The sequence below is a fragment of the Emys orbicularis genome, chromosome 5 (assembly GCF_028017835.1).
Source record: "Emys orbicularis isolate rEmyOrb1 chromosome 5, rEmyOrb1.hap1, whole genome shotgun sequence".
NCBI lineage: Eukaryota > Metazoa > Chordata > Testudines > Emydidae > Emys > Emys orbicularis.
This window is the reverse complement of record NC_088687.1, coordinates 10519116-10540192: the sequence shown is the minus strand read 5'-3', so window position 1 is coordinate 10540192 and position 21077 is coordinate 10519116. Positions and strand designations below refer to the sequence as shown.

The window sequence follows — 21077 nt, the reverse complement described above, 5'->3', positions numbered from 1 at the left end:
GGAGTTTATGGCAGGACCACAGCCAAGGTTATAATATAATCCCATATAATACTCTACACTTGAAAAGCCCTGGGCTAAAGAGGGTAGTATGAAAACAAGCCCACAAATATTTAAGTATGATGAAGTTTTTAATTGCAACTTCCAGCACTGACTGGAGACCTGATAGATAAATTAGGGCAAGGGTAACTCAGTGCCTTTGATAGCCAAATCATCTATGAATGATGACATTGCATTATAAAATAACTCTCGTCCTTGAATCATTGTTCTCCTGGGCTGGAGTTGAAAATGATGTAACTGCTGCAGAGGATGGGAGACCAAACTATTCTTAGCACCACTGTTTACACTGGTTGGGCCTTTTGAAACTATGTGAAAAATTAAGGTAAATATGTGAAACTTTTTCCTGTGTTTATTTTTAAACTTCATATTGCAGAGTTAGGCTTCATATTTCGTAGGAATGTAAATGTCACTTTGAACAGGGTATGATACTGTGAAATGTTCCTTGAGTCTGACATTTTCCCCCCATAATGTCTAGTGTGTATATTAACATGTTTGCTGTTTCCAATATTAGGGTCTTAAGTTAGATGCTACAGGTCACATTGTAGTCGATGAGTTCCAGAACACCAGCAGGAAAGGGATCTACGCTGTCGGGGATGTATGTGGAAAAGCACTCCTGACCCCAGGTAATAGGCCTGTATTGCATTCCGCTGTACTGCCACCTAGGGGATCCCATACCTATGATAGGTTTCAGAGTAGCAGCCGTGTTAGTCTGTATCCTCAAAAAGAACAGGAGTACTTGTGGCACCTTAGGGACTAACAAATTTATTTGAGCATAAGCTTTCGTGGGCTACAACCCACTTCATCGGACGCACGCATCATACCTGTGATGATATACTCACTTACCTACATTTAGCCACTAGGGGCAACATTTTCAAAAATAGGAGCCAAAAGTTAGTGGGATTTTCAAAACTGCCTATGTGACTTAGGAGCACAAGTCCCCACAGAGCCTAATGGTGGCAAAGCGAAACAAACAAATTAATTTCAGTGACACTTCCAACCCCATTGAAAAACAATCGAAACTCCTCTCCTTCCTCCTGCTTAAAGTGTGAGGGTGGGTGAGGAAGAGTCCATTCTTCTTGCCCCTGCTGCTCAACTCCTTCCAACATTTTCAGAGGCTGGGTGCTATAATTCCTCTACACTGTGTGATTTTTGACAGCCACCTGACATACCAGCTGGCAGAGAGGTGGTCAAGGTGCGTGTCAGCTCATGCATGCAGCACGTTGACTGTTTTAGGACCAGATAAGACACCAAAGGCCCTTGTCCTGTATCATCTGCGTAAGATATTTTGGCAGTGTGTGTGTAATGTGGCATGATTCAACAGGCTGCCCTCTCCATCTGGTGTCCTTATTATCCAGCCTTCACACTCATTAATGTCATGTTGAATTTAATGTTTGTGCATTAACATAGCTTAACTCGCAAACATACATCATATTTTTTTTGGCTGACTGATCTTCCCTTTGCTCCTACACAAGTTATTTCTGCACAGTCCCTCATGCTGCCTCTCTCTCCACTCAAGGCCTCGGTGGTGCAAGGTTTGTGTCTCCTCTCCACTCTGCCCCTCCAGCTGTCAGTGGAGGGAGCCGATAGCTCCTGGGAGAGGAAATATCACTTGCCCAGAGCTAGCTGCAGGTGTGTGCAAAGTGGTAAGGATGTGTGTGCACAGAGTTGATGTAAAAGCAGCAGAGAGTCCTGTGGCACCTTATAGACTAACAGATGTATTGGAGCATGAGCTTTCGTGACATGCATCCGAAGAAGTGGGTATTCACCCACGAAAGCTCATGCTCCAATACATCTGTTAGTCTATAAGGTGCCACAGGACTCTTTGCTGCTTTTACAGATCCAGACTAACACAGCTACCCCTTCGAGAGTTGATGTAGACGACCTGTAGTCACTGCTACATGGAGTGGGATATGGGGAAGAGGAGAGCAGCATGTATGGAAAGAAAACAGGTCAGAGCCCATATAGAATGGGGACCACTCAAATACAGTTTCCCATGATTCAGGGTGGCGTCCTTATTCGGGTGCTGATAGTATCTGAGTGCTGGGAAAACTCCATTTGTTGTCAAGCATAAAACCCAAAAGATGTAGGTGCTGGATATAGAAATTTGCAAAGCAATTGGGAAAGGAATTATTTTCTTATTGAAAGTAGTGATGAAGCCGCACCCTGGCCTTGCTTGTTCACAGTTGTATTTGTGCCAAGTGGGTGTAATACTAGCTGCTGCCCCACACATCACAAAGAGGAACATGATCCATACGCCGATGACTCCCACAATGACTTCCTATGGCAAAGTTCCAAAGCAGAAAAACAACTCTTTTCACAGAGGCACACTGGTTCAAACATTGAGCCTCTCAGCCATGGATAAGATTAACCCTGGATTTGCAGAGTTTAAGGGGGAAATTTTCAAAAGCACCTGTGGCCTTGTCTACACTAGGAGGGTTTTCCTGGTATAGCTATATTGGCAAAATCCTACGTGTGTGGGCTCGGTTATTTCCGGATAGTTGCTGTGTCCCCAAACCAGCATAAGCTATATTGCCATAAACAGTTATGCTAGTATAACTTCATGTACACTAGGGCTTATAGCAGCACAGCTATGTTGGTAAAACATCATCCATGCCCATTAACCAGTGTAGCTCTGCAGGGATCATTTAAGAGTAGACCAGGCATTTTCAAAAGTAAATTTGCTGCTTAGCAGCCAAAATCTCACTGAAAGTCGTGACAAGTCATTAAATGGCTTTCAGTGAGGCTTAGGCCCCTAAGTGACAAGTGATTTTGAAAATGTTACCCATCAGTTGCAACCTTCTGGTGTTTTTGTCCTCTACAGTCCATAAATATAAGGTTGGATCCTGCTCTAAAGCATCCAGTACAGGCCTCTAATTAGCGACAGGATATCTGACTGTTAGCCTGTGTTAGATGGTGTAAGCATGAATTCCTATTTCCATACTTACAGTTGCAATAGCAGCTGGAAGGAAACTGGCGCAGAGACTGTTTGAAGGCAAGCAGGATTCCAAACTCGACTACAGCAACATTCCTACCGTGGTCTTCAGCCACCCGCCAATCGGAACGGTGGGACTCACGGAAGGTAGGGTCCAAGTGAAAACACTGCTTTGGTGTCTCCTTATTCATGTTCTGTGTTTCAGTAATGATAGCCATGACAATTGACTGAATCATGTTGTCTTAAAATTCAGTTTAGGGGGGAGGACAGTAACAGGATATGGTGCCTCTCACCTGTAAGTACCATGTTCATATCGAGGCTAGGTGTGTAGTGAACAGAAGTCACTTCCTCTTTGAAAGGCTGTGTGGCCCCCCTGGAACAAGTACATGGCCTCAACTCAGCTAGTGGACATGTGCATCACTTAATGCCCCATCGCAGTCTGGCACTGACACTTATGGCAGTTTCAGCAGAGGCCAAGACTAGAATGGATGTGAGACTATATTCAGCTCTGCAGGTAGGTCCTGAAAGTCAGGGATGGAGGCATGTGGTGATGCAGGAGTTTTAGTCTGGATTTATGTTTAACTATGGGCCTAACCCAACTCCCATTGAATCTTCCCATTGCCTTCACTGGACCAATTTGGTGCTGCTTTTTGCTAACCAGGACAATATGCTAGATCTATACATATTTAATTAAACAATAGAGCTTAACTTTTTACTAGATTAATTTTTTACTTGTAATTTGTGTCAAACTGTATTTGTGTGGAAATTCAATTAAAATGTACAAAAAACGTATTTTAATTTTATTATACAAAACTACCTTAAATGTGCTGGATACATAAGTGGGGGGAGGGAGTTTATCTGAACATATTTTGCATTTAAAACTTAACTGATTTATTAAACAAAAAGTATTGTCTGTAGCTGATTGATTGAACTGATTGATTCTGGTCACCATGTCTTTCATCATTTTTGAACTAATCGATCTCATCCCCTCACACTTAGTTTATATTCATAGATTGGAAGGGGAAAACAAGCTTTCCTTCTTTTCAACTTCCAGCTGGTTTCTTAACTTTGACTGAACTAGTCATCAACTGAACTAGTTGAGTAAATTGAAAGAAGAAAATATTTTCTGTGAACCTGCAGAAGGAGTTACTGCTGTCAAAAGATGGGTTAGCACTTCAACAAACTTTGGTTCCAGGTGCTTTAGCTAGTGATTTCCATCAGTACAGTGGGTTGACTTTCTTTAAAACATGGCAGCAAACATGTACTGCTTAATATTATAATCTATGAAAATAATTTAAAATAAGTATAAAAAAAGTTTAGGCCTTAATACATGATGTTATCATTTCAAATTTAATTTTCAATAGGTTTATTTAAAAACAAACAAACCTGTATTCAATTTTTAAAAAAATCTGATTTAAATTCAACTTTTTTGAATTTTTTTAATCATTTAAATCTTTGATTTTTATCTACCCTGTTATTCAGTTAATGTTTGTAAAGTGCTTTGAACATGCTAAGCCCAATGTAAGAGATGCGTATTTATTACGACTTCCCTTGGGAAGGAATTGTTATTAAACAGTTGGGGTTCATTTGTCCTTACCTAATATCAGTCAGGCTGACTTATAACTTATATTTCCAGACAAAAAACACATTGAAAGTGCCTATCAGTAATGTAAGATTAAACTACAGTGTACCTATCCCCAAACCAGGAGATTCATTGATAAGCCTGTTTGAATTTCCTTTTAAGTTTAACCTTAGGTATTAAAATATAGTTAGGGCACCCAAACGACCTTAAGTCTGCCCGGTAATAACACCATCGGGGTGGGGTGGGGAAGTTGCAAAATCTAATATTCTTTCAAAATCGGTTTAATTTCATCTAGGTCCACAAACACTAAAGTGCCTTACTCATAGCTGAATGGCTTTTGCATGATGTCACTACAGGGCAGAGTTAAGGTTTCTGCTGAAAGAAAAACTTCTAAGTTATGGGGGACAAGACTATTAATCCACTTAAAAAAATCTTCAGAAGTAGCCTGTGCACAACATTTCAGTGAGTTTCAATCACATGGGATGCTGGATGAGTCTGACAGAGCAGGGTTATGGTTGTTTGGGTGTCCTTAACTACATTTCTTACCTTAACGTGTTTGGTTTTGTTTATTTGTAACTTTAACTGTGACTTCCTGCGTTCAGACTGCTTGGTTTTGGGATAGTTATGGTCACATTTTGGATTGCAGTCTGGACCAGTAAGGCGTTGTCACCTCCTGCACTGTAACCATGGGTGGTGCCTTAAATGCTCTCCTGTTGTGGCTCGTAGCCTGGACACAAACAGTCAGCAGACAAACATACGGGGTACCCTGAGTGTCTGTGTGCTGTGCAGCCTAGGTCCAACACTTCTGACCCCAGCAGCCTGCCGCAACGCAACAGCCTCGCCCTGGTTTCCACCAGCTGTAGTTATACCTGGCAAGGTGACGTCAGGACACTTCCAATCCCAAGTTTCCCCAGAACCATCTGCCTTGATATCTCCAGCCCTCTCCTGAACCACTCTGATAAATAATAAGGTTTGTTTGCTCCTTTAAAGAGACAGTACCCAGCAGCTTGCCACATTAGCTGGAGTTAACAATTACTTCAGACACAGCACTGGGTTGGTTTAGATTAAAATAAAACAACTTAATTAACAACAGGATGTAAGTTATGTGATGCCAAGTAAAAGAAATAAAGGTAGAGATAGTTGCAAGCAAATAAAAATGAAATATACATACATCTAAAAGTCTAAAACTTATCTAGCAAGGCACAGTCTCTGTTTAAGATGGTTTCACTCACCCATTACTCTTGGTCCAGCATAGCTGACTGTCTCCAGAGGTGAAAGTTAGCTGGTACGGTCCAGTACGGTGTACCGGCAAGAGCTGGTACGCTGTGCCAGACCGGACCGGCGGTGATTTAAAGGGCCCAGGGCTCCAGCCGCTGTGGGGAGCCCCAGGCCCTTTAAAGCACTGCCGGAGCTCCGGCAGCCGCTACCCCAGCCCTAGCCCGAGCCCTGCCGTCCTGGGTAGCGGTGGCAGGGCTCCCGCGGTGATTTAAAGGGCCTGGGGCTCCCAGCCACAGCTGGAGCCCCAGGGCCTTTAAATCTTGAAAGGCCCCGCCTCTTCTAGTTGAGGCCACGCCTCTTCCCGTTGAGGCCACACCCCACTCAGGACTCCAGCGTACCAGTAAGTCCTTGAAACTACTTTCACCCCTGACTGTCTCTCAGTCAGGAGGACCTTCCACAGAAGTACAAGATGTTGGTTTCCAATGTGTTCAATTGGATCTTTCACCTAAGGAGTCTCTCTCTATTCTTTGTATTCCCTAAGAATTGTCTTTGTTCTCAGAGTTAGGAAGGCCTCCTGGGGACTGTTCATGGAGCTCTGATAATTCTCTGTCGCTTGTGCTCGATCTCCCGGAGGCTACTGAAGCCAAACGGGGAGATTTTAGGCACTAAAAGTCTGGTGGTGCAGCGGGGCTAAGGCATGCTCACTGCCTGCCCTGGCTCTGCGCTGCTACTGGAAGCCGCCGGCATGTCCCTGCGGCCGCTGATGGGGGCAGGGGGTCTCCGCGCGCTGCCCCCGCCCCCAGTGCCGACTCCACAGCTACTATTGGCCACTGTGTTGAGGTAGCGCAGTAGTGTAGACTAGCCCTTAGTCCCTGCAGCCCATGTAACAGTTTTTTGTTTTGTGGAGTCAAATGTCTCTTTTGTGTGTTTCAGAGGAAGCCATTTCTACATATGGAAGAGAGAATGTGAAGATCTACACCACCTCTTTTACCCCCATGTATCACGCTGTAACTCAAAGGAAAACTAAGTGTGTCATGAAACTGGTTTGTGCCGGCAAAGAAGAGAAGGTGAGCAAAACGAAACAAGAACTGATAGCTAAAATGTTCTGGATAATGCAGCAGCTTGTATTCTGCTGTTACCCAAGTCTGTTTAGCTAAAGGTAAAATAACTGACTTAGCATATTTAATTCCAGCTCTTCCATTACAGTTTTTTTGTTCATAGACATAAATTGCCTTTCTAAAAAGAATACTTTACATTAAATATTACATACAAACATACGTTAAAAACATTATTCAAATTGCAAAGTCAAACTGTGAAAAGTGGAAAATTTTTTGTAATATATGTATGAATCCTGGCATGCCTGTTTCCATCTGAATGTTGCATTGCTATCCAGTGGGTGCAGAAGGGTTAACAACTGCTCCTGGATCAGGGTAGGAAGTGTGTGTGTGTGTGTGTGTGTGTGTGTGTGTGTGTGTGTCACCTTGCTGTCTGGAGGGAATGAATACACTCATTAAAGAACTGGCTCAAACCAACCCAGATCAATAGCCAGTGACTGAGCACTCAGCTAACAGCAGGAAACACCAGCAGGTAGGACTTGAGAACTGAACTGGAGAACAAAGTGTCATATGACTGCCAACAGGGGTGTTTTTTTGTTGTTGTTGGGGTTTTTTTTGGGGGGTAGGGGGAGGAACTAGAGTCCAAACCAGGGAGACAAGGGAAGAAAGGGAGCAAGAGATGGAGTCCATCACAGCATGGCTGGCTGAGGATGGGCACTGATTCGACCTGGGTGGATTATGGCTTAACTTCTGTCTCACTTTGCTAACCTGAGGACATTCAGGTTCTGTATGCCAGGTGACTAATAAATGGTGGTTGTTTTTGAAAAGGCTGCCTGTATTGTTGTGAATACTCACTGACAGCATTCTGCCCTGAAGGGCTACAATACAAGCCTGCAGCAATCTAGCTTGGTTGGATTCACTGCAGGGAGCCACAGAGAGAGAGAGAGAGAGAGAGAAGGTTAGCTGGTACTGAAGGCCCAGTCTTGGTGGCCATGGTCCTGCCCCGGTGGAATTGTGTGGGTCCTTGAAGCCCAGCACACTTTAAAGGATCGCTCCTAGGAGAGTACTTACAGGCTGGGGCATAGACCAGACTCTGTGACTCCATGACTTTAATTCGGCCCAACCTTGGTACTGAATGAAGCAGGTGTAATGTGGAAAAAATAGCTTGTGATAATGAAATTAAAGACTATTGTAATGCATGTGTCAAAGGGGATTTGGCATTTGCTAACTTTCAAGTGCTTGACTTTGCAACCTAAATAATGTTCCTCTAACAGGTTTTTTATAGGTCATTTCGTAGTTTTTTTTTAAGGAGAAAGGTAAAAACAAATTTGATTATGTACAACTTTAACAAGAGGTCAAAAGAATCTTCTATAATAGAAAGTTTTAAGCAGCCTCATTATAGAGGTTGTTGCAAGTTCCATGTATGATATGAATATTATAGTGGCATGGGTGCACCACCGTTTAAGGTTACGTCGTGACATCTGTTTAAAGAGTGAGCTTTCTAAGTCCCCTAAAGTCGATGTGCCTGGGTGGATTTGAAATTTGGAGCGCCTCGGAACAGTGCAGGGTAGGCTTAGTGACCCAAATTCGGAGTCATATGAGCAAGGGGTTCCAGAGGTATAAACACCCCTCCCCCAAAATAGCCACTTCAATGTTGTCAAGTGGAATTTTTTTGCTCAAAGTTAGAGATCAATAGAGCCCTGCAAATTCATGGAGATCCGTGGACCATTTCTGTGGATGCCAGGGTGGATCAGGATACAAATTTTGTATCCACGCAGGGCTCTGACGGTAAGAGCGGGCGGGCAGCTGTGAGGAACCGCGGCGCGACTAAGGCAGGTGGAGGGTCCATTGCGGCTCTGCACAGCTGCCTGCCTGGCTCTTATCGTGGCCGGGCTGCGGCTCCGAGCCGCCCCCCTCCCCGGATGGAGCCGGGACGGGGAGAGCCGCACTGGTAGCTGTGGGGAGCCTGGGTCTCTCCACCTGCCCTAGGCGGGGGACTGCGATACGGGGCAGGGGGGCTGCTCAGGCCCCATGCCTACAGCAGGTGGAGGGTCCGCGATGGCTCCCCACAGCTGCAGGCACGTCTCTTCCCGACCGGGATCCGGGGGGGGGTGTGCCTCAGAGCCTCAGTCCGGCCCCCAGTGTAGAGCCCTGCAAATCCGAGGATATCTGCATCTGCAGACATGGCTATCTGCAGATAATTTTTGCAGATTAGATGCAGATACACATTTGTGTATCTGTGCAGGGCTCTAGATATCAAACTTTTGGTGGGCTATGGGTCAAAATAGTTTGCCTCTCAAGTTTTACCCAACGTAGTGCATGGCACTCACTACGTTTTTGGGGGACCAAAATTGGGAATGATATTTAAGAAAATGGACATTTTTACACTAGACATGCACCAATACAGAAAAATAGCTAGAGGGTTTCCATTCCCTCCATTCTATATGCTTTAAAGGTCGACTTTTCTAAGTGCTGTAAAATCCGAATGGTGAACTGATTGCTTTGAAATGTTATGTGCCTCATGGGGCGGGGATATAGTGGTGTTGATCCACATTTGGGATTATTTGGCCACTGGTTTTCTTGAGTTACTGGCTAGCCCCCAAAATTGATTTCCTTCTTCTGTCTTGTAGTGTTAAACTGAAAGATACTAATGACTGGATGGTTCACAGACCCTCTTGATGGCTGTGAACTCACCCTTCAGTTAACATAACTAAGGACCAAGTCATCACCACCCCTCACCTAAAACAAAGGGACTTTTGGATTAAATGGCTGAAGGTTACTACAATTTGAGGCCTGGGTGGCAATTTTATTTGGGGGCAGGAAGGGGATCTAATCAGTCTTTGGTGGGGGGCGGGGGCGGGTTAGACATGTGAATGTGTCCGGAGGGATATTAGGGGTGGAGGAGTGGAGAAATGAGGAGAGAGGGACTTAAGGCTGCAGTGAGGGGAGGGGAGATTATGGGAAAGGGGATAAATGGGGTGGGATGGGGAGGCAAGATTGGTTTGGCACTCAGGTGAGGGAGGCATGGCACCCCACAGCTCTGTCAGGGCAGTGCACCCCAACTCCTTGCACCCCACAGATCTGCCAGGGCACCCCAACGACTCTGCCAGTTGATTTTGATTACACTTGCAATTCTATATTAAAAATGCTTGAGACCAAATAACCAAGCTTAACCAATTTATTGTCTAAAGACAAAATAGTACAATATGAAAAGGAGATATACATACCACTCCTTCTGGGAAACTGTTTTCTCGCAACGTGCAGTGCCCCTTACACAGAAAGTGTGTTTTGAAATACCCCTCCCCCCAAAAAAATACCCAACCCCCTACCTATATTTATAACAAAATTGAAAGTGCACAAGTCATCCAATCAGCCTTTTACCTTGTTTTTCTGGTACCAGGGTACCTTTCCTTCTCTCTGTTTTGGATACTACATTCCAAACTAGTTGCCCATGAAGGCACCTGCCACCCTGTACCAAGACATAGAATTAAAATGTTTTGGATTTGAGAGGTTTTGGATTTTCTAGTACCAAAGATTATGTCAGCTTTGCAGGGTATTATGGGATACATATCTTGACATGAATGAACGGTTCTTGTTCTGAAGCTGTGCAAAGCGTTTTTACTAATGATAGAAAAGATTCTGCTAGAAAATGCTACACAACCAAATGGAAGTGTTTCTCTCTCTGGGCTCAACAAAAACTTACCTGCAGCCATTAAGGTTAAGGTATTCCTATTATTCTGGACTATCATCTTTCATTCAAAACCCACAGATTTTTCCATCAGGTCTGTATGGGTCCACCTGGCAGCAAACAGTGTGTACCACTCAGCTTCAAATGGTTACTCAGTCTTTGTTCACCCGCTGACTACCAGATTCTGGAAGGGCCTAATCAGAACCTTTCCACCAGTAAGGAAACCTACCACCTAACAGGACTTAAACCTTGTTCTTCAGTGCTCACTAAGCCTCCCTTCAAACCACTATCTACATGTTTCGTGTCTCTCCTGTCCTTGAAGGTTGCATTCCTGGTGGCCATCACCTCAGCCAGAATGGTGTGTGAGCTCAGAGAGCTGCTGGCATATCCACCTTACACCATATTCCATAGTCAGGTTTCATTGCATTTACACCCTAAATTCACCTCCAACATAATTTCAACATTTCACTTGGACCAGTCAATTCATTTATCTGTGTTTTTTCCCCAAAACCACACACATCTGAAGAAAAGAGGAGACTTCATTTTCTTGATGTGCATCGAGCCCTAGCCTTTTATCTACAAAAACAAAACCAACCAGAAAATCTCCCAGATTGCTTATTGCTGAGTGAAAAGAGTTTGAGGTCAAACTATATCCTCTCAGAGCATCTTTAAACGGATATTGGCCTGTATCTTACACTGCTACAAGTTATCTAATATGACTTCCTCTCACGGGGGTAGGGCTCATTCTACAAGTGCACAACCAACATCAGTGCCATCACTCCAAGAAGTACCTCTACTGGACATTTGCAGAACAGTTACGTGGAGTTCTGTCCATGCATTTGCAAGACATCATGCTTCAGTTCAGGACTCCTGTGCTGACACATCCTTTGGGACGGTGGTCCTTCAAATGGCTCCGCTGCCTGCATCCCCTTAACCTCCTCCTACTTGAGTACTGCTTGTCAGTCACCCACAGTGGAATTTACATAGGTACCAGCACTCAAAGAAGACGAAACAGTTACTTACCTTTGTAATTGGAGGTCCTTCAAGATGTGTGGCCACTATTTGTATTCCACTATCCACCCTCCTTCCCCTCTGCTTCGGTCATTTTTCTGTTTGCGGCAGGAAAAGCAACCGTCTGCTCTGCCCTTTATCTCCTTGGTTGGAGGCACATGCACAGACCAGCAGGAGAGGGCCGGGGGCTAGCCTCTCTGGCCGGGAGCTCAGGAGCCGGGCAGGACGGTCCCACGAGCCAGATCTGGCCCGCGGGCCGTAGTTTTCCCACCTCTGATCTAGAAGAACCTTCAGTTACAAAGGTAAGTAACTTTCTCTAGTGCATTTCTGCAGACATAACCTACAAAATTGAGTGGTAAAATTATCTTTGATCCTTCAAGGTACACACGCTTCTAATCATATCAGTCAGCTTTGCCAAGCAGCTCCAGCTAATCCCTCCACCATTCAGTACAGTTACAACTAGCACAGTGAACATACCTTGGGAGGGTATGCAGATTTGCTAGAATTCAGATCTATAGAACACAACACAAACAATGGCACGGTTTTAGTCCTTCCTCATATCTACTTATAGAATTTAAGGTTGGAGGGAGGGGTCCATTATGCCCATCTAGTCTGACCTCATGTATAACACAGTCTATAGAATTTCATCCAGTTACACCTGTATTGGGCCTAATATGGGTTTGACTAAAGTATCTTTGAGACAGGCATCCAGTCTTGATTTGACCATTTCAAGAGATGGAGAATCCTCTACTTTCCTGGTAGTTTAACCTTTGCCATATCCATGCTGACCCATTCCCAGTGGTTTTGCCAGCAGTGGGGGTACAGAGTTATGGTTGTATTGGGGGGATGACAGGGACCTTAACTTTTTGTATTTCCTGGTTTTCAGAGGTTTACATTAGCCACTTTCCACGTTCTGAAGCAAGCTGCTTTCCACAGGCTGGAAACAGCACTGGGCAACCTTAACTCTTCACTAACATTTTTGAACATCTAATCATATGTAGATTTGTTATTTGAAAGGCTGTCAACTGGGTCAGCAGTAGCTTTCCCTCTATGCCAATGAGTGATCAGGGTGATGAAGATTCTCTAGCTGGGGTGCAGTGATGACTGTCATTACATGCTCATCTTTAATAAATTAAGTTTCTTATTATTTGAAGGTGGTGGGACTACACATGCAGGGCCTAGGATGCGACGAAATGCTGCAAGGTTTCGCTGTAGCCGTCAAAATGGGAGCAACAAAGGCCAGCTTTGATGAGACGGTTGCCATTCACCCGACTTCAGCAGAAGAGCTGGTCACGCTCCGTTGAAAGGTGGTGAATTTCTGGTGCTTGCAAACAGATCTTTAATATGGCAGCCAAAAAACTAAATAGACTTGCAGAATCATGATTTTTCTTCTTGGTGCCACTTTTACAAACTCTTCCTTTTCTATGACACTCCAGATAATAATCAGATTCTTCTGTTTTTGTAATCTATGAATATATGTAGAAAAAATCTTAGAGATGTCCAAAAAACCAGCGGCAGCATCTGTTCATCTCATCCAAACAGCTTGGTTTCTTGAAGCTTCCTTGGTTTAGAGTGAAAAATAAATAAAATGGTTTAAAATCTTTGGTTCTTGCTTTATTATCTCAGGCCTCATTAGCTAAGCTAAGCCCATGTTCTGACTGGCTAAGCTAGCTGGGGCAAAAGAGATGTCTCCAGTTTTTATTACTTTAACCATTTGTTTTTTTCATGTGGACATGTAGAATCATCTTCCTCCTCTCTTATCCAGCATGGCTCTGTGCACACAGAAAAGCTACTCCTGGGTTACGATCTGCAGGAGGAATTTCAGGGTATGTCTATACTGCAATGTAAAAAGCCTGACTCTGGCTTTCAGGGCATGAGCTAAAGGGCTGTTTAATTGTGGTATCGATGCTCGGGCTGGAGCCTGGGTGCTAAGATTCTGCAAGGGGGGAGTCTTGTCTTCCAACCCCTCATGGGGATTACAGTGTCGATGAGTGTGACAGAATGCACCCCTGTATTCGCACCCTACACACTGTTATACAAAATATGCCTTGTGAAGTATCATTTGAAAACTAATAACTCACTGGTCAATAATATCACAGAGAAATGTGTGTAGCAACATTATATGTAAAGTTTAAACATAAGCTGAAATCATGACTGAAGTGTGTTTACCAGATAAGTCTGGGTGTGAGTAAACTTGTTTCTCAAAGACAAAGGACAAGCTGACAGCTCTGGCCAGGTGTCATCAAAGGTGATGGGCCATCACCTATCAAGTGGCCATTCTTTGGCAAGGAAGGGGGGTGGGAGCAGGAACAAAAATATCTGCATTTTAGCAAACAGCCACCAGCAGCTCTTTCACCACCAGACTCCTTGACTCCAACCTCATAGCGGAAATGAAGTTTATCTAGGGGTAACCCTCAGGAAAATGGATTTCAAAGGGGTACTGAACTATAAAAAGTGAGGGGGGGGACACACACCAAGTTCTCTCGTCCTATTCATCTCTTGCTCTTTCATGTGAGAAGACAAAAGAAACCATCCCATTTGAGGTTGGGATCTTGACCTGAAATCTGGTCACCTTTGTTGCTGGGACCATGTGGTAAGAATTTTATCTTGAACCAAGTCTATCTTGTTGAGTTTTAGTCCTAGGAAGTGTTTATATTTATTTCTCTTGTAACCATTTCTGATTTTAATGCCATATACTTGTACTCACTTAAAATCAATCTCTTTGTAGTAGGACTGTCAAGCGATTAAAACAATTAATTGCGCTGTTAATAATAGCATACCATTGATTTAAATATTTTTTGATGTTTTCTACATTTTCAAATATATTGATTTCAATTACAACACAATACAAAGTGTACAGTGCTCACTTTATATTTATTTTTATTACAAATATTTGCAATGTAAAAAAAACAAAATAAATAGTAGTTTTCAATTCACCTAATATAGTAGTGCACTCTCTTTATCATGGAAGTTGAACTTACATATGTAGAGTACAAAAAAAACTTTCATTCAAAAATAAAACAATGTAAAACTTTAGAGCCTACAAGTCCACTCAGTCCTACTTCTTGTTCAGCCAATCGCTCAGACGAACAAGTTTGGTTACAATTTGCAGGAGATAATGTTGCCTGCTTCCTGTTTACAATGTCACCTGAAAGTGAGAACAGGCGTTCGCATGGCACTGTTGTAGCAGGTGTCGCAAGATATTTACATGCCAGATGTGCTAAAGATTCCTATGTCCCTCGATGCTTCAACCACCATTCCAGGGGACATGCATCCATGCTGATAATGGGTTCTGCTCGATAACGATCGAAAGCAGAGCCGACCAACGCATGTTCATTTTCATCATCTGAGTCAGATGCCACCAGCAGAAGGTTGAATTTCTTTTTTGGTGGTTTGGGTTCTGTAGTTTCCGCATCTGAATGTTACTCGTTTAAGACTCTAAAAGCATGCTCCATCACTCATCCCTCTCAGATTTTGGAAGGCATTTCAGATTCTTAAACTTTGGGTCGAATGCTGTAGCTATTTTTAGAAATCTCACATTGGTACCTTCTTTACATTTTGTCAGATCTGCTGTGAAAGTGTTCTTAAAACCAGCGTGTGCTGAGTCATCATCCGAGACTGCTATAACATGAAATATATGGCAGAATGCAGATAAAATAGAACAGGAGACATACAATTAACCCCCAAGGAGTTCAGTCACAAATTTAATTAATGCATTATTTTTTAACGAGCATCATCAGTATGGAAGCATGTCCTCTGGAATGGTGGCCAAAGCATGAAGGGACATATGAATCTTTAGCGCATCTGGCACATAAATACCTTGCAATTCCAGCTACAACAGTGCCATGCGAACGCCTGTTCTCACTTTCAGGTGACATTGTAAACAAGAAGCGGGCAGCATTATCTCCTGAAAATTGTAACCAAACTTGTTTGTTTGAGCAAGAAGTAGGACTGAGTGGACTTGTAGGCTCTAAAGTTTTACATTTTGTTTTTGAGTGCAGTTATGTAACAAAAAAAATCTACATTTGTAAGTTACACTTTCACAATAAAGAGATTGCACTACAGTATTTGTATGGGTTGAATTGAAAAAGACTGTTTCTTTTGTTTATCATTTTTACAATGCAAATATTTGTAATAAATATAAAGTGAACACTATACACTTTGCATTTTGTGTTGTAATAGAAATCAATATATTTGAAAATGTAGAAAAACATCCAAAAATATTTAATAAATTCCAATCGGTATTCTATTGTTTACCTGTGCGATTAATTTTTTTGAGTTAATCGTGTGAGTTAAGTGGGATTAATCGACAGCCCTACTTTGTAGTTTAAATACATTTGTTGAATTCTTCAATTAAAATCAGTCCAGTTTTATCTTTAAACTGAACTGTGGGTAATTCCATTTACGGTAGCAAACTGTTGTGTATATTAATCCCTTTGCAAGAGTTCGGATTACGAAGGGTATGGCTCCTCAGCCTAGAGTTAGGGGTGGGGTCAGTAAATTGCCCTGGCCTAGGATTGGGGTCAATAGGCTCCCCAGGCTATGATTACAAGGTTAGGACTCCCTGGCTGAGGGTTAGGGTTGCAAAGGGTAGGGCTTCCCATCCTAAGGCTAGAGTTGGTATCAGTAGGGCTCCCCAACCTAGGGGTAGGGTTGTGGTCAATAGGGATTCCCAGTCTAGGGTTATGGTTACAAAGGATAATACTCACTACCCTTAGAGTTAGGTAGTCAAGTCAGTAGGGCTCCCTGTCCTAGGTTTAGGTTACAAAGAATATGGTTTTCCTGTTGTAGGATTAGGGATTGGGCCAGAAGGCGTTCCTATTCTAGGGTTAGCTTTACAAAGGGGAGGGCTCCCTTTCTTTGGTTAGGGTTGGGGTCAGTAGGGCTTGCCAGCCTAGGGTTAGGTACAATGGTAGGACTCCCTGCCCCCGAATTAGGGGTCAGGTTTGTGTGGTCCCCTAGGTATGGTGAGGGTTATAAAAAATAGGACTCCCTGGTTTAGGGTTAGGTTGGGGTCAGTAGAGCTGACTGGCTTTGCATTAGGATTACAAAGGATATGGCTTCTTGGCCTAGGGTTGGGGTAAGCATGGCTCCCCTGTGTATGGTTAGGGGTGGGGTCACTAGGGCTTACCCAGGTTAAGGTTACAAATGGAAAGAGTCTGCAGCCTAGGGTTACTGTGAGGGTCAGTAGGATGCCTCATTCTAGGGTTAGGGTTGGTTTCAGTAGAGTTCCCCTGCCTAGGGGTAGAGTTAGAAAGTGTATGGCTCCCCAGCCTGGGATTAGTGTTGGGTTCAGTAGGGCACCCTAGACTATGGCTAGGATTACAAAAGGTAGGGCTCTCTGTCATAGGGCTGTGGGTACAAAGAATAGGGCCCCTGGCATCAGATTAAGGTTGCATTCAGTAGGGATCCCTGGCCAAAAGTTAGGGTTGGGTCAGTAGAGATCACCGGTCTATGGTTACATTTGCAGAGGGTAGGGCTCTCTGGCCTAGGGTTAAGGTTACAAAGTAGAGGGCCCCCACCAGTCTGGAGTTATGGTTTGGTTCAGTAGGGATCCCCGGTTTAGAGTTATGGTTAGGCTGCCTAGGGCGAGGGTTGGGATCAGTAGGGTTCCCTGGGCTCGAGGTAGGGTTGCAAAGGGTAGGGCTCCCTAGATGCTTTTAAGGAGCAGAGGCTCCCGTCCAGCGTTCTCTGCTCGACGTTCCCTTTTGTATCCTGATTTTATCCCTGTAACCTTCACTCCCATCACATTTTTTTCATTTGTTGCCCACCCTGCTTAGTTGATGCCTAGCTCCAGTGGCTTCTCCCCTTAAGCCGAGGGGCCTTTAGTAATGGGGGGGCCTACACCTGCTCATCCCCTGTGCTTCAGTGAGCCATCTCTGACATGCAGCAACAACCCAGCTGTGCCCATGTACCCTGCCCACAGATCCGGCAGTAACTTGCCCTCAGGCATGCGGTAGCAACCTATCTCAGTAGAGCCTGGGTCAGGTGACCCCCAGGCCCAGCTATTTCCCCAGCTCCGCCAAAGCTGCAGATGTGTCTGTGAACAGCACTACCCCGCCAGGAACCCTCCTGCAGCCACACCGTGTATTGGACTCTCGACACTCCCAGCCTGTCTCTGCATCAGCCTAGCCTGAGCCCTGGTCCAGTCTTGTTCTTGCCCTACCCTGACCTTGCTCCAGCCTTTCCTCCTCTCCCTCACCCTTGGACTCTGATCATCCGGCTTTGCTCTTTAGCCTGTACCTGGGCTTTAGCTACAGTACTGACTTTGGACCACCTGACTTCGACCCCTGACTTGCAGCTGGACTTTATCTATGGACTCTGATCTCGGTTCTGACCCCGGATCTCGATTGCAGGGCCACCCATGGCCCACTCTGACCCTATGTCTGGCTTCAACTGCACTCCAACCACTAGGCCTGACTACGGGGAGGCAGTGCCTGACAAAGAGGGGTCCCTGGTCTACGGTTAGGGTTAGGATGGCTCCCCAACCTCGGGCTAGGCTTCTAAAGGGTAGGGCTTCCCAGCCCCAGGATAGAGTTAGAAACAGAAGCAGCAGAGTGATGACAATTTCTTCTTGACAGGAATCTTTATTCCCCAGAGTTCAGGGTGTGATGGGACGAATGTTTGCGCATTCCCCCTGTTCCTGGGTGTGGGGAAAACAAGCAACAGTCTTTTGTCCACTGATGTTCCACAATGGTTTGTCTGGTGTCTATAGGCCTTCTTTTGTTGGGCAGGAGATGACACCTCTTGTGGTAAACTAGTATTTCACATTTGGTAATGCTGCTTTCCTGACCTGGGTTTCCCCCCTCCCGCCCACCCCAATCTCATAGCAAATACTTTTATAGTTACAGAGCAAACACTTAAACATTACCTTATCACATGAGATGCAGAGGTTATAAGTGAGATAATGCGTGCAACAGCTCACCAGCATTTCATAACGTCCAAATGCTAAACACGGCTCTATAAACGTAGTACCTATTTTACGTATACTAACAGATAGCTGAGCCAGACTGGTTTCCAGCTATGCATTGGCAGGGTTCAGTGAGCCTGGGGGCCTTGGCATGAGTTTGGGACCTCGTCTGCCAGTGTCAGAGGGGTCCTTAGGCTCAGGATTAGGTCAGGAGGGATCCCTGTTTAGGGATTAGATTCCCAAAGGATGGGGCACCCAGCCTAGGGCTAGGGTTATAAACTAGGGGGCACCCCCAGTCTAGGGTTTAGTTCAGTAGAAATCCAGCGTAGGGTTGCAAAGTGTTGGGCTCCTCAACTTAGGCCTAGAATTGGGATCAGCAGGGCTTCTTGGCCTACAGTTAGGGTTGGAGTCAGTAGGGCTCCCCATCCTGGGTTTAGGGTTATAAAGAATATGGTTTCCTATCACAGGATTAGTGGTTGTGTTAGAAGGTTTGTCCATACTAGGGTTAGGATTACAAAAGGAAGGGCTCCTTTTCCTTAGGTTATTATTTAGGTCAGTAGGGCTCCCTGGCCTAGAGCTAGGGTTGGAAAGGGGATTCATCGACTGGGGCCGGCCAGCCAACCAAATCCGCTGGGTGGACTGCACAGACCTCACCTGTTTCCTTCTTAACGGTTTCACGCCCTCTTGAACTTTCTCTTCAAAGTTCTTTTCAGTGTTCCCTTATGGTACTTATTAACTATTGGTCTTGTGCCCGGGCTTGGCTACACTTAATACGCAGCTGCGGCGCCACTGTAGCACTTCAGTGAAGACACAACCTACCCTCTTCCCTGTTACCTAGGGACTCCTGGTTAGTTTCGTTTTCTCCACTGACTAATCGGCTTAAGTTCAGCAGGTCCCCATGTCTGATCTGAGGTCGCACTTGGATGGGGACACCGGGGTGGTGGACACCAACCCCACAGAAGCACTCCGCCCTAGAGGAGGCCCAATCGACCAAGTTTGGGGCAGAACGTCCCAGCAGAGGAGGGGCACGTAAGGTGCCTCTTCTCGTGACTTAGCCTTCTGGCCCGGTCGCAGTTAGTCCCAGTCCTTCCGAGGGAACAGCAAGTCCAGTGAAAACAAATGTCTGATCCCTCTGCTTGCGCTGCTGCCCTCCATTCTGGGCCCTGCAGGCCAGTTCCCCTTTTGAGGGCCTTCGCAGCACCCTGCCAGTGGCTGGTAGGAGAACCCAGGTCCTCCTCCTATGCTGGGATCCAGTCCAGGAACCCTAGGGCAGGCAGTCATGGGTCACTCCACCAGTGGACTCTTCCCTGGACTCCTTCCTACTGAGACTTTCCCTGGACTTTTTCCTCACCCTGCAGTCGTCTCCCCATTCCTACGGGTCTCCTCACTCCCTGCTATCCGCAGAGTGATTGCAGGGTTTCTCCCTGCTACCCTTCTGCTATAAACTTCCTCTGCTTGTAGCACACCCAGCCACCCCCGCTGGGTTTCATCATTAATTAGACATGGACGACCCTCCAGGTGCCACTGGGCGGGTTCACCACCTGTGGGGAGGGTAGGCATCCCATCACAAGGGCATAGGAGTGACATGAAACTCCTGGGTCAGCGAGTCCAGCCCCCTGCCGCCCCGTCATGTATGTATCAAGCTCCATCCTAAAGCTAGTGGGGTTGTTTGGCCCACTGCTCCTATGGGGAGGCTGTTCCCGGCCCTCACTCCTCTGGTGGACAGAAGCCATTCTGCTCATTGTCCAGCCTACATTGATTCATGGCCAGTTTACCCCCATGGGTCCTTGTGCCAACATTGTCCTTTACATTCAATAGCTCTTCTCCCTCCCCGGGGTTTACCCCTCTCTGCTGTATTTGTACCAGCCGCCCCTCAGCCTGCGTTTTGCTTGGCTGAACTAGCCAAGCTGTTTTCCTCTCCTCAGACTCTCCGTTCCGCTGCGCAGCCTCGTCGACTTGCTCGGTACCTGTTTTGGCGTGAATCCACCTGGCTCAGACATGGGTGAGCATAATTGGACACACCCCTCCAGATGAGGGCTGACCAGTGCCTTGTTTTGAAAATAAAAACATTGAAGCTGAGATATTGTTTTACTTCTACCTGCAGGGCTTCCAGGAGATTTGAGCCTGGTTGGAACACCCAGGGTGCTGTCCAGCCCTTGAGATGTCGTCTGGTGCCTAATTGGCCAAGTCCCTTCTCTCAGCAATAAAGGCAAAACGTCTGGGAGTCCTGTGGCTATGGGATATATCGCCTGCTTACGAGGCCAGCAAGCCTCTCCCAGGTAGCTCTAGAGGTGGCTGTGAAAGGTAAGGAACTTGTTTTCTTCTCACGTCTGGCAGGTGTGATTAAAAAGAAAGGGACCGTTCAGCAAACGCATCTGACTCCCAAGTGGGGACTGACTCCCAGCAGTACTTGAAGCAGAGCACGTGCAGTGGGTGTCTGGCATGAGAGGGGGTGGATGGGTTTGTGCTGAGCGCTTGCCTGGGTTGCAAACCCAAGGTAACCTTTCAGGAGACAACGCCTTGGTGCATGTGGGTCAAGAAGCAGAAAGCAGCCTGCCAGCTGCTCTGAAAGGCTCCAATGCTGCCTTTCATTTGAACCACCGAGGCAGGGGGTAGGAAGCGAG

At 45.4% G+C, this 21077-nt stretch overlaps 1 protein-coding gene across 1 annotated transcript in view; it reads left to right on the top strand.

Annotated features, from left to right (window-relative positions):
- GSR (glutathione-disulfide reductase) overlaps positions 1 to 13137 on the top strand; it is a 40527-nt gene extending 27390 nt beyond the window's left edge. The window contains exons 10-13 of the mRNA XM_065404839.1: positions 569 to 680; positions 3005 to 3136; positions 6723 to 6856; positions 12698 to 13137. Of these exons, the coding sequence (XP_065260911.1) occupies positions 569 to 680; positions 3005 to 3136; positions 6723 to 6856; positions 12698 to 12847 (528 nt within the window). The 3' untranslated portion in view covers positions 12848 to 13137. The remainder of the gene's footprint in view (positions 1 to 568; positions 681 to 3004; positions 3137 to 6722; positions 6857 to 12697) is intronic.
- The last annotated feature ends 7940 nt before the right edge of the window (positions 13138 to 21077 follow it).